This window comes from Garra rufa, chromosome 23 (assembly GCF_049309525.1).
Source record: "Garra rufa chromosome 23, GarRuf1.0, whole genome shotgun sequence".
NCBI lineage: Eukaryota > Metazoa > Chordata > Actinopteri > Cypriniformes > Cyprinidae > Garra > Garra rufa.
Window position 1 is genome coordinate 31,016,517 of NC_133383.1, and position 19,299 is coordinate 31,035,815.

At 38.6% G+C, this 19,299-nt stretch overlaps 2 protein-coding genes across 2 annotated transcripts in view; one reads left to right on the forward strand and one right to left on the reverse strand.

Annotated features, from left to right (window-relative positions):
- Positions 1-15,045, reverse strand: part of syk (spleen tyrosine kinase) — a 55,456-nt gene extending 40,411 nt beyond the window's left edge. The window contains exon 1 of the mRNA XM_073829369.1: positions 14,904-15,045. The gene's annotated coding sequence lies outside the window, so the exon portion shown is untranslated. The remainder of the gene's footprint in view (positions 1-14,903) is intronic.
- Positions 15,046-17,014: 1,969 nt separating this feature from the next.
- LOC141299324 (GTP-binding protein Di-Ras2) lies at positions 17,015-19,005 on the forward strand. The gene has a single exon (XM_073829680.1). It carries the CDS (start codon positions 17,023-17,025, stop codon positions 17,620-17,622), a length of 600 nt encoding a protein of 199 aa, XP_073685781.1. The 5' UTR covers positions 17,015-17,022; the 3' UTR covers positions 17,623-19,005.
- Positions 19,006-19,299: the final 294 nt, after the last annotated feature.

A 19,299-nucleotide genomic window follows, 5' to 3' on the forward strand; every position in this document is an offset into this window, starting at 1 on the left:
GTACAATTTTAAGATTATAAGCATATGCAAATAAGCAATGCTTTGATTAAACAATTAATAAAAGCTAATGCACTAAAATAATGCATTAACCAAACATAAAATAAACAAGTTTATTTTTTAAGGTTTATTATCAGTAGCAGGAAGAGCAGATGTGTTTTGCGGTTCATTGAGCTGAACCCAGCTGTGATGGCCACTGTACAAACTTACTTGTTTACTTGAATGTTAGTCTGTGATTATATGCAGTTGCATGTATTTTATAAGTGTGATAATTATAATAAAGACAATAAATGTTAAAAAAATATCTCTCATGCTATGAATGGCAACACACACAAAAAAAATGCTTTTTCATCCTATAGCAACAGAGAGAAATGCACAGTTGCGCTACAAACAATCATCTGAGAAATTTCGCAACAAAGTGACATTTAAACTCTGAAAGCTGGATTGCATTTTACGCTTCATGAATGCTATGTGAAGACCTGGCAAATGGTGGCAGCAATGCATTTTCTTTCTTTCTTTCTTTCTTTCTTTCTTTCTTTCTTTCTTTCTTTCTTTCTTTCTTTCTTTCTTTCTTTTCTGGAAGATTCTAGATAGGCACTTGATTTGAAATACAGTACTTGTCAAAAATTTGGAAACATTATGATTTTTAAACGTTTTTAATAAAGTCTCTTTTACTCACCAAGGCTGCATTTACTTGATGAAAATAACATTAAAAACTGTACATTTTTAATATTGCAATCTTTATTTATTCTGATCGAATTTTATATTTTTAAAGATGAACTTTAAGCTGAATTTTGAGCACTATTACGCAAGCCTTCAGTGTCACATGATCCTTCAGAAATCATTCTAACATGCTGAATGAAAAACGCAGTGAGTATTTTGGTCACCAGATAAAGAGTCACATGTCGGTTTGTGAAGTTTCATCTGCTGTCAGCAGGGGGCAGCACAATGCTAGTGATCAACTGAAACTCGTTCATAGCGACCACATCTGTAGTGCAATAGACGCTGTGGTTAGCAGCCGTTTATTTTCCTAAACCGATCAAAGTTGATTTTTATCAAACCCACAAGTACTGTAGCCAAGACTTGGGTCTGGTATCATTTTACTGTTTGAAATGTAATGCGAATATGTTTACATAAAACATTATACAAAAAGAAAACTTTAAAAGCATCTTAATGGTTTTCAAAATTCTGTTTAGACTTTGCTTAAGGAATCATGAAGTTTAAGTCATTATTACCAGGGTTGGTTAGGAATAGGTTACTAAAATGTATTTCACTACAGATTTCTAAATGCTTCAAAAGTAACTGGTAATACATTAGAATACTTTAGAATATTAATAATCCACATAGAAATTGAAGTCTGGCCCAGCTCTGGGCCAAGCAAGCAGTTACACTTTGCCCATAAGCAGCAAAGAATTACGACCCTTGTGTGGCCCAAATCTGGACTACAGACATGAGCCACACATGAGCCATAACTGGCCCAAATCTAAGCCAAATATTAACTTATAACCAGCCCTGAACTGGGCCAGAACATGTTTTAATAGTGCTACCCAATCTCAGCCGTCAGTCAACCACATAGAGACCACCTTGATAGCAAGCACCCATTGAATCAATGTTAAAAAATAGTTGATTTGTGAATCTTTTGAATCTGCTATTAATGTTGAAAAATCATCAAAGCACCATTGTTGTGATCAGCATTTGCTTTAGTTGGACTCTTGGCTCTTTGTATGTTAATATTAATTTTCAGTCTTTTGTAACGATGTGCTAAAATGCATTGGTTATAACAATGGATCCACTGGGGTCAGATGATGGTGACTTATTTAAATATTTGCTCACAAGTGTGTCGGGTTTTTTTAACGTCTGATACTAAAATGTAAGATTTAAGCATTGGTACAGATATCACACTTCTAAGAATTTACAGAAAATACAAAAAAACTATCAAATTGTTGAATCAATTAGACATCAGAACAAGTGCAGCAAAGGAGAATTGAAGCCATTTTAAACTGATTTAGTCAAAATGGGTGAAAAATCATAAAAAAAACACTAGTAATTCTATTTATTCGGTTATCACTTTTGACCACAAGGTGGCACTGTCTGAAAATGATTGGAATGGTTTTAGTTCATGGTCTCGATGGTACATATACAGTTTTGTAATGGTACACCAATGCATTGTTAAAAATGTAGCATTTTATATCATAATACTCTATTTAAGTCAATAGCAATTTCCTGTTTTGTTTAATTATAGCGCCACCAAGAGGCACAATCCCACCAAATTTTTTGTATATCCTTAGAATTTTGGACAAGTGGTGGCGCTAGAGAGTTTGAGTTAGAGACTCCAAATTTGCTATGGTTAATGTTGGCACTGTCCTCTATCAGTGTGCAAAATTTCAGCAATAGACTCAAGAGCGGAAGAAACAGAAGAAGAAGATGAAGAAGAACACCATTGGATACAATACATGTCCTTCTCAAAAAAATTGCATATTGTGATAAAGTTCATTATTTTCTGTAATGTACTGATAAACATTAGACTTTCATATATTTTAGATTCATTACAACACAACTGAAGTAGTTCAAGCCTTTTATTGTTTTAATATTGATGATTTTGGCATACAGCTCATGAAAACCCATGGAAACCCATTTATCACCTATGGGCATGAACGATGAAGCACCATTTAATGTAATGTTATAGTGATTGAATTGATTTGAATGATGTGTCGTTTTTTATGTGTTTACAATGAGTTTGAGTGGCTATGGAGCCCGTTATAACAATTTGATGCTGTTTGATGACAATGTGTTGTTTATGTATTTTGGATGATCTTGTTGATCTGCAGTGGGATCTTTGTTGATTTTTGTAACTATCAGAATTTGTAACTGTTTATGATGTGATGCTAATTTATACTCCTAATGAGTTTAATTGTTTACAGATGGAGTTTTGTTAATTGGTCATGTGTTTATCTTAAAAGAGATGAATTTGAACATTTGTATACTCCTGATGAAGGTCGTTTGACCGAAACGTTGTTAATAAAGATTACTACTTTGCAAGTCACGATAGTGTGCGGGAATTGCTTATATGTTGAAAGGATCCACCTGGTTGATCTTATTATCCTACGCACCTATCACTTGCAGGTGTGCGATGGAGTTTGTTCACTAATTGACTCTGTCTCTACTGCTTGTTGACTGAGAGAGTTTTATCCTACGCACCCTGAGGCTTGCAACAAAAGAAACATGACTACTTTTCAAGAGATTAATAATTTGACGGACAACTGCGCTAACACATTGGCGTTTACACAAGAAGATGCGGATAAGATCCTTTTTCCAGAGAAGAACATGGATTTTAATTTATCACATGATGAACACCGGGTGCAACTTGAGAGACTGTACCATAACGAAATGCGTCTAAAAATGCATGGTTCTACATTGAGCGAATATTGGAGGAACAAGAGAATCCCACGCGGGTTGAGAATTCCCAAACCTCCAACATTGTGCAAACAAAACAAATTGTTTTTAAAGAGATGGACCGAGATTCTTAACAAGTGTTCTATGGACTTGATGCTTCTGATTGTGGAACAAGTATCTGCTGATGTTCATGAGACCCACGAAAAAATCGTCCTACTCGAAGAAAAGATTAAATCTATTTCCCAAATTGACTTTGATTCCTTTCTTTCCTCGATCAAGTCGTCGACGGAGAAATACCGAGATTATTTGAAAGAAATCAAGCTGAAGAAATACAAACGAGATACAGAGGATTACCTTCGGAATGAAGTTTACCCATGGGATAGTAGACCAGCCACTAGAGACAGTGTTACCCGAGAGGCCAATGCATCAGTCCGGGGACCATCTGAAACTACGGCTCGATTTCGCAATCGTACAAGAAGAAATGTCTCTAACTTTTTTAACAGACTGAGTGATTCCACTGAGAGTGAGTTTACCATCGACAGTGATTCGAGTGCACACGCTTCGACTTCTTTTTTGGATGGGCGAGCCCCTCCACGGAGACTACAAAGAAGAAATGTCGAAGAGGTTCAAGAGCCTCAAAGAAGTTTACGACCGTGGACCCGCAGTTACTCAAAGAGACGGTAATTAATATTTCTGAAAAGGAACTATCTGATGATCAAATTGCGGTTTTATCTAAAGGACTATCTTTTGTGCCTACTAGTGGTGTTAATTGTTTTGGTCTAAAAGTGGATTTGTTCAAATGTTTTAGACAGATGAAATTACGGTATTTTTTTCTCCAAATCAGAGTCGAGTTCATCTATGACACCTTTTAGACCTAAAAGTAATTTTTGTCCTAATGTGTCTAACCACACTATTCATACCTTTTGTCGTTTGGTCGAAAAAGAGGTGATGGAAGCTTGCTCTTCTAGTAATAAAATCTCTCATAATTTGTCATTGAATGAGCAAAAAGCATTGACTGAATTGATAAGTGACCCAGGCATCATTATAAAACCTGCTGATAAAGGAGGGGCTATTGTAGTCCAAGATACGAAAAAATATCAAGATGAAATTTTTTCTCAATTACAGAATATTAGGTTTTATAAAAAACTTCCCAGCGATCCTACCAATACTTATCAATCTGAGATATTGTCATTTTTAACAAATGCTAAAACAGAGGGTTGGATATCTCAATCAGAGTTTAAATTCCTGTATTGTCAACATCCGATTAGACCTGTTTTTTACACTCTTCCTAAAATTCATAAGAGACTTACTGACCCACCAGGTCGTCCGATTGTGGCACAGACTAATTCCCTCTTATCTCCTTTATCTCAGTATGTTGACTTTTTTATAAAACCTTTTGTTTATTCGTTACCTTCTTACATTCGAGACTCTACTGATTTCATTAATAAGATTTCTGAGGTGTATGATTTACCGGACTTCTCTTTATTATTAACTTTGGACATAACAAGTTTATATACTAACATTTCACATGAAAAAGGACTTATTGCACTTAGACATTATCTTTTGTTACGCGAGGACTCTGATCCACCATCTGACTTTATCGTCGAGATGGCTTCGTACCTTTTGAAATATAATTATTTCAGTTTTGATATGGATTTTTTTCTTCAGATAAGTGGGACAGCAATGGGCTCGAATTTTGCCCCTAACTATGCCAATTTATTTATGGGGTTTTTTGAGGAGAGTTATGTATTGAATACAGAAAATAATCCTTTCTATTCAAAGATTATCAAGTGGTATAGATACATTGATGATATATTTTGTATTTTCTTGGGTGATCACGATGAGGCTCGAGAATTTGTGACATATTTGAATAACTTGGTTGATGACTTAGAATTTACTTCTGAAATTAATTCCTCTAGAGTACACTTTCTTGATATGTGGGTCCAAAAGAACGAAGGCAGTTTGACTACAACTTTGTTTACAAAAGAGACTGATCGTAATACACTTTTACTTGCTACTAGTTTTCATCCGACTTTTTTAAAAAAAGGACTGCCTAAGAGTCAGTTCTACAGACTGAGGAGGATTTGTTATTCTGATTCCGATTTTATTGAGAAATCGAAAATCATGAAAAATAATTTTTTGAACAGAGGTTATCCTTTGGATTGGGTCGAAGAAGGATACAATACAGCTTTTAAAAAAACACGGTCTGAATTGTTAAAAAAGAAGAAAATGAAAACAAAAAAGTATTCCTTTGCCTGTATTACAACACATTCACCTACGTCCTACATGATAAAATCAATTTTTAAAAAACATTGGCATTTATTGTCTTCTGATCCGGAGTTGAACGATATTTTTAGACATCCTCCTTTGATTGTATATAAACGCGCCAAGAATTTAAAAGATAGGTACATGCTCGTTTTCAGAGCGTCAGTCCTTGTGCATCTCAGAGTTTACTTAGTCCTATACAGAAGGGCAATTATCGTTGTGGGAATTGTGCTCAGTGTAATAATACTTTTAAAACATCCTTTTTTTGTCATCCTAGAACGGGTAAAAAATATAGCATCAAATCTGTGATTACTTGTGTTTCCACTCATGTTGTGTACTTGATCCGTTGTCCTTGTGGTATAGGCTATGTGGGAAAAACGTCACGTCAATTGAAACAACGAATTAGTGAACATAAGAGTTCGATCAGAAGAAAAGATATTAATTATCCAGTTGCGGCACACTTTCTAAATCTGAATCACGACGTTACCTCTTTACGTTTCTGTGGGATTGAGAAAGTAACTTTGCCACCTAGAGGTGGAGACATTGAATTACTTCTACAGAGACGCGAACTGTTCTGGATTTATACCCTTCAAACTTTATCACCTATGGGCATGAACGATGAAGCACCATTTAATGTAATGTTATAGTGATTGAATTGATTTGAATGATGTGTCGTTTTTTATGTGTTTACAATGAGTTTGAGTGGCTATGGAGCCCGTTATAACAATTTGATGCTGTTTGATGACAATGTGTTGTTTATGTATTTTGGATGATCTTGTTGATCTGCAGTGGGATCTTTGTTGATTTTTGTAACTATCAGAATTTGTAACTGTTTATGATGTGATGCTAATTTATACTCCTAATGAGTTTAATTGTTTACAGATGGAGTTTTGTTAATTGGTCATGTGTTTATCTTAAAAGAGATGAATTTGAACATTTGTATACTCCTGATGAAGGTCGTTTGACCGAAACGTTGTTAATAAAGATTACTACTTTGCAAGTCACGATAGTGTGCGGGAATTACTTATATGTTGAAAGGATCCACCTGGTTGATCTTATTATCCTACGCACCTATCACTTGCAGGTGTGCGGTGGAGTTTGTTCACTAAGATGATTTTAATCAAAATGACAAAAAATTATCTGGAGCTTCTTGTAATATGATTTAATAGCTTATCATATTTGACCAACAGGTGGTGCTGTTATCAAATCGATGTGGCTTGTTTAGTGTGAGGTGACAAAGGAACACAAAGTTTGGAGTCATTATGTCAAAGCTTTGCAGAGATAAAGCCTTAGAGTCATTTTGGCATCAAGCCTAAAACTTGTTGCAGCGCTGGACGAAAATGGTTTCATCTATCAACATAAAATCCATAACTTTTTTTGTCGGCACAATCTGAAGATGACTTGAACCGAGTTTTGTAAACGGTCATAAAAAGTATTCTAAAAAGAGTTCTGAAAAGTAGGTTTTCAACATAAATCAAAATGGCAGACAGGAAGTTCAGCCAACTATGGCATAATTGGTGTCTATATTGTCGTCATGACCCCTGGCTAATGCAGTCAACAGTTTTTAGCATTTTTTAAAATTTCATAACTAAAGGTAATGAATGATTTTGTTACTCTTGACCAAAAGGTGTGAGGTCACAATGACACATGCAAAATTTGGTGTAAACATGTTGAAGCTTTGCAGAGATACAGCCTCAGATGCAGTTTGGCATCTTTCCAGAAAATTTGTTGATGCATTTAATTAAAACCGTTTCATATATTAACACGAAATCCATAACTTTTTGACAGCATGGTCGTTCTCTTCTGTGGATTCTGTTAATTTGTCCACTCTCTACACTCCCCCTCAATTGACCATATGCATGGATTACTTCCTTGTTTTAGACTAGCCAACTAAAGCCGTAATAGCAGTGTACTTTGCTTGTTTTCTCTACATAATTCATTCACAATCTAAGCAAAGATTTGTTTGTCTAAGTGGTCCAATCGTCCATGTACAACGTTTCAAGAATGACAAATGCCAGTTTGAAAAATATGCAAGTAAATCGGCTAAATATACACGAGTCATTGCAATGATTGACAGTTATAACCAGACCAAACAAGACAAGCTGAGAGCAAAAAAACAGCTGTGCATTAAATGATTCAGACTAAATTTAGAGTAACAAAATTACAGCAGTAACAAGTTTGTGTTGGTTAAATTTAATAGCTATTAGAATTTAAAGGCTGTTTAATAGCTTTTACAGTTCAAGATAAAGCTTAAAAGTTATTAAACTATATAAAATATTTCAAATTCATATCAATTCATATTTGGTGCATTATTTAATTCTTATACCATTAATATTTCACTTTTTAATTTGTAGTGGACTATATATAAGTATTTAAATAATTCACCATTATAGGTTGTTTGCGTCTGAGCTTATTTATTTATTTATTTATTTATTCAAATGACTTTATGCACTTGCTATACTTGTCACAGCATACACGGAGACAGAGACGGGGGTAAGTATAAAATGTAAGTATAAAGTTTATTAACAGGTTTGGTAAGTAGACAGTTGCAGATATCGTTGTAAGTATGCTTATCTGAATTGTGACAATGTTCAGTAGAATCGATCCAACAGGATAACCAGCAGGCATGGAGTCCAGCTCTGTGGGAACAGAGAGTGCGATGCATGGATGTGATCTGTAGATCAGACAACGAGGAGTGAACCAGTCCGGGTATATAAAGGGGTGAGGTAATTGAAATCAGGTGCACTAGAAGTCTGGTGATTGTGATCATGTGTGCGTGACTTCAGTGGGCGTGGTTGGTGGATCTGGCTGTGGTAGAACTCTGACATTACCCCCTCCTCCAGGGGTGACTCCCGACGCCCTTTTCCGACGTCGAGGGCGACCTCGACCGCGAGGGGCAGGACATTCTGGGTGGCTCTGGTGGAATTCCGTAAGAAGAAGAGGATCGAGGATGTCATCTCTGGCCACCCATGATCTTTCTTCAGGTCCGTACCCCTCCCAGTCGATGAGGTATTCCAGGCGACTACCCCGACGACGGGAATCCAGGATCTCCTTCACGGTGTAAACTGAGGGTTGATCCAGGATATCAGGAGGAGGGGTCTCAGCTTCAGCTTCCGGCTCATCTGTGGCAGAGGGAAAGTGAGGTTTAAGTAGAGATACATGGAAGGTGGGATGAATTCGGTACCTGGGTGGGAGCTGAAGCTGATATGTCACTTCGTTGATCTGCCTCAGGATTTCGAATGGACCAATGTAGCGGGGACTCAGCTTCTTACAAGGTAACCTCAACCGAATGTCTCTAGTAGAGAGCCATACCTTGTCTCCAGGTTGGTATGATGGAGTGGCTCTTCTACGAGTATCGGCGAATTCCTTGTGTCGTCTGATGGCTCGTTGGAGGTGTTGATGAGCTGAGTCCCACACTCTCTCACTCTCTCGGAACCAGTAGTCGACAGCTGGAACATCCGTGGGTTCCTCCGTCCAGGAAAACAGCGGTGGCTGAAAACCGAGTATGCACTGAAAGGGGGTCAATCCAGTAGTGTCCTGACGTAAGGAGTTTTGTGCATACTCGGCCCACGGGAGGAACCTGCTCCAGCTGTGTTGGTCCGCAGAACAGTATGACCGGAGGTAACGTCCAAGTTCCTGGATCTTTCTCTCAGTCTGGCCGTTGGTCTGAGGGTGGTATCCTGAGGAGAGATGAACAGACACACCAAGTGATTTGAAAAAGGCCTTCCAGACATGAGAGATGAATTGTGGACCCCGATCCGACACAATCTCCTCGGGGAGACCAAAGTGATGGAACACGTGCTGGAAGAGTAACTCCGCGGTGTTCATAGCCGTGGGGAGGCCTGCCAAGGGGATGAATTTGCAGGATTTAGACAAACGATCCACTACAACCAGCACGCAGGTGTTTCCTTCTGAGTTGGGTAGGTCCGTCACAAAGTCAACCCCGAGGTGGGACCAGGGTCTCTGCGGGATGGGTAGTGGTACCAGCTTTCCTGTGGGTAGATGACGTGGAGTGTTAGAAGTGGCACAGACTGAGCAACCTTGGACGTACCTGATGACATCCCGAGTCATACTGGACCACCAGTACCGAGATTGAATGAGCGAGAGGGTCCGCCTGCTACCTGGGTGTCCAGAGCCCGGAGATTGATGAACTGTGTCCAGAAGTTGTTGATGCTGGGAGCTGGGTACATAGATCTTACCTTCTGGACACTCCGGCGGAGCAGGCTCTTGGACGGTGGCTTCTTGGATCCAGGTGTCGATGTCCCACTGGATGGGGCTAACAATGAGATCCGTGGGTATGATGTTATCGGGTTCCATGGTTGTATCTTGAGCGAATTGTCGGGATAACGCATCTGCCGGTATGTTCTTGGATCCAGGACGGTAGGTAATTTTGAACTGGAAACGGGTGAAGAATAGCGCCCATCTGGCCTGGCGAGGGTTGAGGCGTTTAGCTTCTTGCAGGTACTGGAGGTTTTTATGGTCCGTGATGATGGTAAACGGATGGTTAGCCCCTTCCAGCCAGTGGCACCACTCCTCCAAGGCGAGTTTGATGGCAAGTAACTCTCGATTTCCTACATCATAGTTTTGCTCCGCCAGAGACAGTTTTCTGGAATAATAAGCACAGGGATGGAGGAGAGTGGACTCACCAGCTGCTTGTGACAGCACTGCTCCGACGCCGATGGTGGATGCGTCTACCTCTACCACAAATAGTAGATCCGGGTTGGGATGATGGAGTAGTGGAGCAGTGCTGAAGATCTTCTGTAGCTGATGGAAGGCTTTGTGGGCAGAGTTGTTCCAGACCAGGTGTTTCGGTCGACCACGAAGGAGGGAGGTCAAGGGTGCAGAAATGATGCTGTAATCCTTGATAAACCGGCGGTAGAAGTTTGAGAATCCCAGGAATCGTTGGAGTTCCTTGACTGTACTGGGTTTGGGCCATGTCAGAAAGGATTGCACCTTATCGTGATTCATCTGCACACCCTCAGGACTGATGTTGTAGCCTAGGAACTGGATGTTGTTCTGGTGGAACTCACACTTCTCTAGCTTAAGGTAGAGTTGATGTTGCCTAAGCACCTGGAGGACCTGACGGACATGCTGGCGATGTTCGGCCTGGTTCCGGGAATAGATCAGAATATCGTCAATATAGACTACAACAAATTTATGGAGAAATTCCCGGAACACCTCGTTCATAAACGTTTGGAAGACAGAGGGACTTATGGACAAACCATACGGCATAAACAGATATTTGTAGTGCCAGCAGGTGTTATGAACGCTGTTTTCCACTCGTCTCCCGCACGGATACGAACGAGGTTGTAAGCACTCCGCAGGTCCAGCTTAGAGAAGATGTGAGCCCCACGGAGTTCCTCGAGGGTGGCAGGTACAAGTGGAAGAGGGTATGGTTGTTGGATGATCTGTGAATTAAGCAGACGATAATCAATACAGGGACGGAGACCTCCATCCTTCTTACCCACGAAGAAGAAGCTAGAAGCAGCTGGTGAGGTGGATTGACGGATGAATCCTTGCTTCAATGCTTCCTGGATGTACTCCTCCATCGCCTGGCGCTCCGGGTTGGACAAGGGATAGATACGTCCTTTAGGTAGCTGAGCACCAGGTAGCAGGTCGATAGCACAGTCCCATGACCGGTGAGGAGGAAGTTGGGTGGCAACTTGCTTACTGAAGACGTCCTCGTAATCTTGATACTCCGCTGGGATTTCCACACTGCTTACTGATTCTGGACTTTCAATCCTGGTAGCTGTGATGGTGAGAGGAGCACTAACGGGGTTAGGTATTCTGGTAAAACAATTCTTCTGGCAGTGGTTACTCCACCTGATGATGTCACATGGATCCCAGCGGAGTTCAGGGTGGTGATGATGAAGCCAAGGGCGACCGAGAATGATGTCCACCGTGGAGTTCTCCAGTACCAGAAATTTGATCCGTTCTTGATGAAATAAGCCGACTTGAAGAGTGAGGAATGGTGATGAAAACCGGATCCGTCCACGTCCAAGTGGTTTTCCCTGGATAGTTTTAACTGATAGTTCAGGGTTATGGCGGTGACGTTGTAGATGAAGGATCTTTATGCATTCTTGTGAGATGAAGTTTCCCGAAGAGCCTGAGTCAACCAAAGCAGATACACAGAGAGTTTGATCAGCAGTATGCAGTTGAACAGGTAAGAGTGTCAGATGAGCAGTTTCAATATCAGATTGTATGGTACTCACCACTGGACGTGGGGGTCTGACGAGACAGGTGAGTAAGAGATGGCCAGCTTTCCCACAGTATAGGCAAAGCTTATCCTTTAGGCGACGTTGGCGTTCAGACCAGGAGAGGCGTGTAGTGTCGAGTTGCATAGGTTCTGGTACTGGAGAGCAAGCTGCCACCATAGCGGACTGAGGAGCGGTTTCGGAGTGCTGGCAGGCGGCTAGGCGCTGGGATACCCATGTGGCTCGTTGTAAGAAAGTCTCCAATCCGATGTTATCATCATAGATGGCCATAGCGGCGCGGATGTCAGGATTGAGACCATGACGATAGGCACCCAGCAGTGATGTCTCGTTCCAGCCACTAGCCGCCGCCAGCGTGCGGAAATGCAAAGTGTATTCGTGGATGGAAGAAGAACCTTGTTGTAGATGGAACAGCTGATCAGAGACGGGGAGAATTTCGGTAGTGGTACTGAAAACCTCAGAAAAATGACATGTAAATTGTTCAAAAGATTGAATAAGGAGTGTGTCGGCCTTCCATATGGATTTGGCCCATTGCAATGGCTTTCCGGTAAGTAGTGAGATGATAAGTGCTACCTTAGACTCCTCCGTGGGGAATTGTTGTGGTTGCATCTTGATGTACAGTTGGACTTGAAGAAGAAAACCGCTACACTCAGCCGCTTCACCTGAAAACGTGTTGGGTAAAGCCATGGGACTTCCTGAGGCAGATGGCGGCGTGAGAGATGTTGTGAACGCCGCTTTGAAGGCTTTGATGAGTTCGGTGAGCTGATCAGGTGCGGGTGATTCCTCGTTGTCCATTTTTAAAGGTCTGATCTTCTGTCACAGCATACACAGAGACAGAGACGGGGGTAAGTATAAAATGTAAGTATAAAGTTTATTAACAGGTTTGGTAAGTAGACAGTTGCAGATATCGTTGTAAGTATGCTTATCTGAATTGTGACAATGTTCAGTAGAATCGATCCAACAGGATAACCAGCAGGCATGGAGTCCAGCTCTGTGGGAACAGAGAGTGCGATGCATGGATGTGATCTGTAGATCAGACAACGAGGAGTGAACCAGTCTGGGTATATAAAGGGGTGAGGTAATTGAAATCAGGTGCGCTAGAAGTCTGGTGATTGTGATCGTGTGTGCGTGACTTCAGTGGGCGTGGTTGGTGGATCTGGCTGTGGTAGAACTCTGACAATACTATATACCTCAGTGCAGTAAAAGTACTACAATTTATTATACTAGTCATTTTATAATAAATCGAAAAAGCAAGAAGTCTTGAAAAAATAGCGAATTATAATGCAGCTGCAGCCAATGGTTGATCCTCTGCTGCCATCTTCTGGTTATGTGGGTCATTTCATGTCATTTTCATCTAAAAAAAGATGTTGTTTTCCGTGATTTTTTTTCCATATCGTCTTCATGAATGAAAAGTGAATCTTTGAAGTGAATTTTATTTTACAGCTGTAGAGTTGAAAACTAATAAAGGCTTTAAAATATTACAAGATTTTAAAAATGTTCATGACTATGAAGGCAAGTTACTGATCATCAAGAATACGATTAAGATGTCCTTGAAGAGAGGTATCTCAGTAACATACATTTAAATAAAAATATGAAATATGAAATATGTAACCATATATGTAAAAATAGATGTTTTAATGTTTTTCTCTGGCGTGGCTTGTATTACAAAACAGTGTGTTGCGTTGGTCTTTGTGTCTGTATGTATACAGTTTGAGAATGTGTTCTGTATAAAACATTAGTCATACGGTATGAAACTTCACTTTACAAAAATGACATTTATCCCACGCAGTGTTGGGGAAAGTTGCTTTTAAAAGTAATGCATTACAATATTGAGTTACTTCCTAAAAAGCAACTAATTATGTTACTTAGTTACTTTTATGAAAAGTAATGCGTTACGTTACTTTTGTGTTACTTTTTTAAATCTGGGCAGGGCTTGCTTGTTTGTTTTTAATATAAAAAGTTTTACAGCAAATATATATCTAACTTTTCACACCAAAAGCCTCAGGCTGAGAGAAAAGTAAATTGACGTCTGTACAGTAGACCGCTGAAGAAAAATGACAACTTTTCAGCAATAAAAAAAGGAAATAGATTAGATTATCTTGAGTAATTTTTGCTTATTAGTATGGATGAATCGGATCATCGTAGGTTGGCAGCAAAGACATTGGTTAATAAAACAGGATTAAATACATAACGAATATTTGTTTTATTTAACATATTTAATTGTTGCAAGTTTGCGTTGAATATCACTGGTTTTTATTCATTTTGAGTGAAAACTGCACTTTGCAGTGCAAAGATGCTTATAAACAGTTAAATGTAGGCCTCGGCAGAAAAGATATAGCCAATCACAGTTCAGTATGCAAATAGAATTAATAACGCCATTTGATTGAATTCTGTTTATATTAACTTAACAAATCCCTAACATCATTATTTTACCGTTCAACCCTGTAAAGCTACTTTGAAATAATCTGTATTGTAGGCTACTGTATAAAGAGCTGTATAGCCTACAGGTGACTTGACACAGATGGCACAACTAAAGCTGAATAATCTGCATAAGAAAGTCTGTGTGTTATGCAAGCACTATAAAAATGCATGTTGGAGGAATACACAGTATATAAAGGAGCGCTGTTGCATATGTTCATAGGGCAGTAGGGGAGAACCGACGGAGAAACGCTGAAATCCCTGATGACGTCACGGGGAGAGAATGGGAGAGAGTCAGCAGCGCATACAGGAAACAGCGCTCTCCCTTTAAATATCACAGCCATGCCTCAGATGGATCTTTAGAGGAATCGCAAACCTCCAGAAAAAACAACAACTGAGATCCTATCATTTCCATCGTCTACCGCGACATGAGAGCTGGAATTTAAAATTACGACTATCAAAATTTTGGTGAGTTTCGAATCGCATCTATTTAAATCCCGCGACCAGTCTTTTATGCAATAATTATTATTTATTATTATTATTATTTTTTTTTTACAATTTACATATAATGTATTATATATCGAGTAATCGTAAAGATATAATACAGATGCTACTCACAGTCACAGTTGACGGCTGGTTTCTCTTTGTCCTTTATCTTGCCTGTGTTTTCTCCGCATCCTGCCTGCAGCATCCAACAGCGCTGCATCAGTTTACTAAATAAAATACGTACTAACGCACTCAGGAATATTTCATCTAGCCGTTTTAGCTCGCATCCATGTGCTCACTGAGATGCTGCTCCTGTTTTGAGGGAATGAGGGAAACGTACTAATCAGGAAAACGTTCATGTCAGACTGGCAGAGGTCTCATTGGCCAACAGTCTCGACTGACTCTGGTTATATTGGAAACATTTAATTGCATTGAACTGCATTCATTTTTACATGATTTATATGCTTTATTTTATATTGTGTATGTATCTGTTTAAAGAAATGTTTGTAGAAAAATCCCTTTACTGAAACATTTATGATAGGCATGAATTCATGTTATGTCGACGCAATCAGAAAGTGTTTCACCTTGCAGGTATTCTCGTGTATTAATGCAGTGTAATATACAATAATATGATGTTTAGCTGATTTAAATTTCCAATGGGTATTTAAATTTTGGTACGCCTCTGTACACCTTGGCTCTGCAAAGGTGCATTTTAGATACATATTTGTACCTAAATTGTGCATATTAGTACCTAAAGTGTACATATTAGTAGCCTAAATCATAAACGATACAAGTAAAAAATTATTGTCTTGTTTTCAGTAAAAAACAAGTAAAAATTAAGTGAGTTTTTGCTTGAAACTAGCAAAATAATCTGCCAGTGGTGGTGTAAAAAAAAAAAAAATCTTGTTTTCTCTTTGAAATAAGATTATGTTGCTTGCTTGCTTGGTTATAAGTCCACTTTAGGTACAACTATGCACAATATAGGTACAACACTGCAGAAATAACTATTTTCTTATTTAGATTTTTGTCTTTCCTCGGCTTATTCCCTTCTACTTAGGGGTCGCCACAGCGGAGTCATCCGCATAACTGATTTGGCACATGTTTTACGCCGGATGCCCTTCCTGACGCAACCCAGTCCTGAGACTACACTAACTCGTGCAGCCCCAGTGCTGGGACACACCAACTCACTCACTCATTCACTCACACACTCATTCACTACGGCCAGTTTAGACAGTTCAATTCACCTATGTATGTCTTTGGAATTGTGGGGGAAACCGGAGCGCCCGGAGGAAACCCACGCAGACACGAGGAGAACATGCAAACTCCACACAGAAATCTCGAAAGTTCGAACCAGGGACCTTCTCGCTGTGAGGCAACAGTGCAACCCACTGAACCACCGTGCCGCCTTGTCTTGTTTCCAGTCTAAATATCTAAAAATACTTAAATCAAGAAGGATACAAATAAAAATTATTGTCAAAATGATTGTCTTGTTTTCAGAAAAACAAGGCAAATTTAACTTAGAACAGGCAAAATAATCTGCCAATATACTAAACAAAATAATCTTGTTTTCTGTTTGAAATAAGATTATTTTGCTTGCTTGCTTACTTGGTTAAATGTCCACTTTAGGTACAACTATGCACTATATAGGTACAACACTGCAGAAATAACTATTTTCTTACTTAGATTTTTGTCTTGTTTCCAGTCAAAATTTCGAAAAATACTTAAATCAAGAAGGATACAAATAAAAATTATTGTCTTGTTTTCAGAAAAAAACCAAGTCAAAATTAAGTGAGTTTTTGCTTAAAACAAGCAGAAACTCTTAGATTTCTTAGATTTGTTTTCGTTTTGTTTCTAGCCAAAATATCTAAAAATTCTTAAGTCAAAATGATTGTCTTGTTTGCAGAAAAATAGGCAAAATTAACTAAGAACAGGCAAAATAATCTGCCAATGGAGTAAACAAATTAATCTTGTTTTCTGTTTGAAATAATTTGAAATTATTTTGCCTGTTCTAAGTTAATTTTGAGTTGTTGTTTTTTTCCAAAACAAGACTATTTTTTTACTTCTCTAGAAACCCTTCTTGATTTAAGAATTTTTAGATATTTTGCCTGAAAACAGAAAAGCAATTTTTGCAGTGTTTTCCTGTACTGTGCATATTTACCACCAGTGACACCTTTTGTACCTTTTTTCAGAAAGTGTACTTATTCTCTATAATTATTTGTTTGCCCCCATCCAGGTCTTTCTGCGTGACACCATGCCAGAACAAAGCAACGATTACCGGGTGGTTGTATTTGGAGCCGGCGGAGTAGGCAAAAGCTCCTTGGTCTTGCGTTTCGTGAAGGGAACCTTTCGCGAGAGCTACATCCCCACCATCGAGGACACCTACAGGCAGGTGATCAGCTGCGACAAGAGCATCTGCACACTACAGATCACAGACACCACAGGCAGCCACCAGTTTCCTGCCATGCAGCGTTTATCCATCACCAAAGGCCACGCCTTCATCTTAGTGTACTCCGTCACCAGCAAACAGTCTCTGGAGGAGCTCAAGCCCATCTACGAGCAGATCTGTCTGATTAAGGGGGACATAGAGAACATCCCAATCATGCTAGTGGGCAACAAGAACGATGAGATGAACGGTCGTGAAGTGGAGAACAGTGATGGAGAGGCCACGGCCAGGAGGTGGAAATGTGCCTTCATGGAGACGTCAGCTAAGACCAATCACAACGTTAAGGAGCTCTTTCAAGAGCTGCTTAATTTAGAGAAACGTAGGACTGTTAGCCTTCAGATCGACGGCAAGAAGAGCAAGCAGCAAAAACGAGCCGAGAAACTGAAAGGCAAATGTGTGGTCATGTGAAAACCAAACGGTTTTACTTTCATGACACTAATGCTCTGGTTAACACCGTTTACACCTCAAGACAAGAATGTAGTACATTTCCAGGAACAAGGATTCAGTGAGACATCTGTCATTTACTCCAAAACTCGTGGTGAACTTTTCATTCTTTTGGAACACAGAAGTAGCAAAAAAGGCTTATCTTGCTTAGTATTTTTAACTTGTTTCTAGTCAAAATGCATCCTAAACTCTTAAATTACGATGCATTTAATTACACTGCAAAAAATGCTTTTCTCACTTAGATTTCTTGTCTTGTTTCCAGCCAAAATATCTAATTCTTAAATCAAGAAGGACTTTCTTGACAAGTAAAAATTACACAAGTAAAAACAAGTCAAAATTAAGTGAGTTTTTGATTAGAACAAGCAAAATAATCTGCCAATGGGGTAAGAAAAATAATCTTATTTCAAGCAGAAAACTAGATGATTTTTCTTACCCCATTGGCAGATTATTTAGCTTGTTTCAAGCAAAAAGGCACTTAATTTTGACTCAAGACAATAATTTTTACTTGTCAACAAAATCCTTCTTGATTTAAGAATTGTTAGATATTTTGGCTGGAAAAAAGACAAAAAATATAAGCAAGAAGATCATTTTTTTGCAGTGTAGGATGCATTTAAACTTGTTTTAAGCTAAATGCACTCAATTTAGTTTTTTCCCTCTACAAACAAGACTAAATATCTTATGTCATCTTGCTTATTTAGTAAATGCATCAGGGAGACACTGCAGGCAAAAACACTTTTAAATGCACCTGTCAAGTTTGAGATATTGGGCTTTTTGGTTTTTCATAAAGTGTTTTTTCAGACTAGTAGAAAGAAAACATCCAAAAAAAAATACCGTTAAGTGTTTATTTTATAGCACTTTATCTATTTGTGTCAATAGATTTCAATTACAATGCAAAATTTTAAAGGCCGTTTTCTCAAAATTAGTTTTTTCTCCTACACTGAGCCACAAATCTCCACTTCAGTTGCATTTACACACACCAAACTTAACATTTTTATTCCAGTCTATATCCTGAAGGTTTTTACAGAGGGATTTGTTCATATATAATTTGCTTGATTTTATACAACATTTTATTTCCCCCCAAAATTAAAAAAATATAGTGTTTCCTGTCTGTTCTAATTTTTTTCTGAATTATGTTGTGGCGAAATGAGATACCCAGAAATCCTTCTGTAAAAACTTTTGACTCTAATATGTCAAAAAAAAAAAAAAAAAAAAAAAAAATTAAACAGGAATTTAGAAACTTCATCCAGAGTTTAGATTTTTGTACTAGAAATGTATGCAAATTAGCGCATATTTCATTAAATAATGCATCATTTGCATATTAAAACCTAACATTTAAGAAAACTTGTAATACAAAAAAGTAAGGTAAGTAAGGTGATAACTATTAGTTCATTTTTTTACCCTATTCACCTGCAGTGTCTCGCCTTAAGATTTTTTAGATATTTTGACTAGAAACAAGACAAAAAAAAGTAAAATGAGCCTTTTTTGCAGTGTAACATTTTTAAAAAATATGTTAGCTGCTCTTTTCCATTTTATGAAGGTTACACTATAAAGTTCTTTGACACTATTTCCTGTGCAGAAGTGTCTATAAAACTTAGAAATGTTCATTAAGTTATTTTAATTACACAACTTCTCTAGCTTGTG